Raw genomic sequence first — 2,080 nt, 5'->3', positions numbered from 1 at the left:
TCATCACCCAGAAACAATCACTTTTAATCTGCTGGCAGAGGTTAGTCTGTTTTAACATTTCTGAAATCATATAGATTTACATGATTGTTCTCATGTAACTTGTAACATAAGCATTTCCCATGTTGCTAGAATGTGTTAATAGCAGTGGTTTGATTAATTGTATTGGCTATGTGGATGTGGAACAGAAGAGTCTTGATGTCAAGAAGGGCTGAGGCACAGAAGGTACAGTCGGTCATCTGGAACCATATTGTCTGTGACTTTCAGGACAGGGAGCTTCGGGACTCAGGTAAGAGAGTCCCTCTCTTTTGGAATGGCAGCATCTCTTTGTCCTCCCTAAGGGGAATTTAGGCCAGGAAATACCAGATCTTTCCCTCTCTGATTTTCTTCTCAAATCCCAGGGCAAGACAATGGAGACTAAATACGGTTCTGGTCATCAGGCTCTATTAATTCTTCCGGAGCATCTGGGTGCATGAGAAGTGAATAGGTGATTGTGTTCTCAGCCCCAACTTTGTCAGCCTCATCAGAATTAGTGGGATTGGCTGAAATCCGCTTTTTCCTGCAGTAGATCAAGGCCATTACAGCAGCAACAATGGCCGCTATAGCAATTCCAGTGACCACGGCCACAATGATCCCCATCCGCGAAGAGCTCATGCTGGGCACTTGGACAGTGATGGTCACAGGCTTGGAAGAGCGCAGCGTGTGGCCTATGCTTCCTGTGCAGTGGTAATCACCACTGTGACTGTGGTTTGCTTGTGGGATGGAGAAGCTTGTATCCAAATGGGAATATTTCTTGGATTTTCCATTCTGGAAGAGTGTAACTTTGACCAGAGACTTGTCTTTCCAGCTGTGGCACCTCAGCATGATGGTTTCTCCCTCCTGGAACTCCAACCTAGGGGTCTGGATCGCCAAGCACTCGGAGAGCACAGTCAGACGCACAGGGTCACTGAGGCTGATCCGGCCGGTCTGGCACCTGTATTCCCTGCTGTCACTGTTTTTGGCCTTGAAGCTGTAGCTGGGCTGCTTTTGGGTGGGGATGAGATTCCCACTGTGGAACCGCTGAGTGGAGTTGCTCTCGGGGCTGTGAGCCCCCTGGCATGTCAGAATCACTGAGTCCTCCTGGAGCACGTTGATCCATGGGGGCTCGAGTTTCAGCACAGCCTTCGAGGGAGCTGCAGGTGTCCCAGCAACAGGAGCGAGGAATAGCACAGCTGTCCAGAGAAGCATGTGGCCCCAAGTCTGGGGGGACTTGCAGTCCAAAAGCAGCTATTTCAATCATTGGCAAGAGAATCGCTCTTAGTGAGAAAACCGTAAGGCTTATTAGTATATTTGTGTTTTATCAAACATTTTATTGGGTTACTTCAGTGTGAAATGATTGACCCTGTGAGACTAGTTTCTAGAAGAAGCTGGAATAGCAGTATATTAAAAAGTAAGTATAATTACATTGCCTTAAGAAAGAGAAAAAAAACACACAAGGAGTATTAGCCAAGAAAAAAAAAAAATCTTAGAGAAATCCAAAGTTTTTTTTTTTTTTTTTTTTTTTTTTTGAGACGGAGTCTCGCTCTTGTTACCCAGGCTGGAGTGCAATGGCGCGATCTCGGCTCACCGCAACCTCCGCCTCCTGGGTTCAGGCAATTCTCCTGCCTCAGCCTCCTGAGTAGCTGGGATTACAGGCACGCGCCACCATGCCCAGCTAATTTTTGTATTTTTAGTAGAGACGGGGTTTCACCTTGTTGACCAGGATGGTCTCGATCTCTTGACCTCGTGATCCACCCGCCTCGGCCTCCCAAAGTGCTGGGATTACAGGCGTGAGCCACCGCGCCCGGCCCCGAAATCCAAAGTTTTTATGATGAAGTCATGGAGTGACTTTATGACAAAAAAAAATTGCAGTGACATTTCAGTTCTGCTCATATGTCTAACAATATTATAAAATGCAGCAATATACTGACATCAAATTATTATTATTTTAATTCCCATATAATCAAAGACAATCATATTTACCTCACATCTAGGATTAGAATGCAGAAAAATGTCATTCACATACTGAATGCTTGTTCTGTTGAGACACGGGTTGCACAATATG

At 45.8% G+C, this 2,080-nt stretch overlaps 1 protein-coding gene across 1 annotated transcript; it reads right to left on the bottom strand.

The window, feature by feature from the left end:
- Nucleotides 1–414: 414 nt before the first annotated feature.
- On the bottom strand, nucleotides 415–1,248 carry LOC105732474 (low affinity immunoglobulin gamma Fc region receptor II-b-like). Its single transcript, XM_064383710.1, has one exon. The coding sequence runs from the start codon at nucleotides 1,222–1,224 to the stop codon at nucleotides 415–417; it is 810 nt and encodes a 269-aa protein (XP_064239780.1). The 5' UTR covers nucleotides 1,225–1,248.
- Between the last annotated feature and the right edge of the window lie 832 nt (nucleotides 1,249–2,080).

The sequence above is a fragment of the Aotus nancymaae genome, unplaced genomic scaffold (genome assembly GCF_030222135.1).
Source record: "Aotus nancymaae isolate 86718 unplaced genomic scaffold, 86718_ANA_hifiasm-v0.15.2.pri h1tg000033l, whole genome shotgun sequence".
In the NCBI taxonomy this organism is placed as follows: Eukaryota; Metazoa; Chordata; class Mammalia; order Primates; family Aotidae; genus Aotus; species Aotus nancymaae.
The sequence above is the reverse complement of the archived record's forward strand: the minus strand, read 5'-3'. Positions and strand labels throughout refer to the sequence as shown.